This window comes from Echinops telfairi, unplaced genomic scaffold (genome assembly GCF_000313985.2).
Source record: "Echinops telfairi isolate 266 unplaced genomic scaffold, ASM31398v2 ScPeMD7_7420;HRSCAF=8458, whole genome shotgun sequence".
NCBI lineage: Eukaryota > Metazoa > Chordata > Mammalia > Afrosoricida > Tenrecidae > Echinops > Echinops telfairi.
The window spans coordinates 43123031-43123485 of NW_022111320.1; the positions used below are offsets into that span (position 1 = coordinate 43123031).

General features: G+C 68.6%; 1 protein-coding gene across 1 annotated transcript in view; it reads left to right on the forward strand.

Annotated features, from left to right (window-relative positions):
* Positions 1 to 213: 213 nt before the first annotated feature.
* The window catches only part of DAZL (deleted in azoospermia like), a 19961-nt gene continuing 19719 nt past the window's right edge, over positions 214 to 455 (forward strand). The window contains exon 1 of the mRNA XM_004704190.2: positions 214 to 267. Within this exon, the coding sequence (XP_004704247.2) occupies positions 265 to 267 (3 nt within the window). The 5' untranslated portion in view covers positions 214 to 264. The remainder of the gene's footprint in view (positions 268 to 455) is intronic.

A 455-nucleotide genomic window follows, 5' to 3' on the forward strand; every position in this document is an offset into this window, starting at 1 on the left:
CCCCCATTGGCTGAGGCAGACGCTGCGAGCCCGAGTACCCGGAGCAGGAGTCACCTTCGGGAGCCCCGTGGGTCCGCCTCAGTCTGCCCGCCGCCCTCGACCAGCTCGCCCACTCTTGGGGGGCTCCTCAGCTGGGCTGCTCGCTTGACTTTCTTTCCCCGCCCGACCCTTTTTGGCCCCCGAAACCCGGGCAGCCTAGCCCACAGCCACCCCAAGTGCAAGCCCGCTCCTCCTCGAGCCCGCGCTCACGCCGCTGCCGCCATCATGGTGAGTGGAGCGGGAGGCCTGAGGGGATCCCCACAGACAGCCGGAGTTCCGTGGAGGAGTGAAGTTCAGGGTAGAGGGGCTAGAAATGGGGTGCTCCTTGCTTTCCTGCTCTGGGGAGGCCGTCGGGGCATGGTAGGCCTTGGCCTGCCGATGGGGGTGGGGGTGCGGCCTACTCGGCACACGGCCTC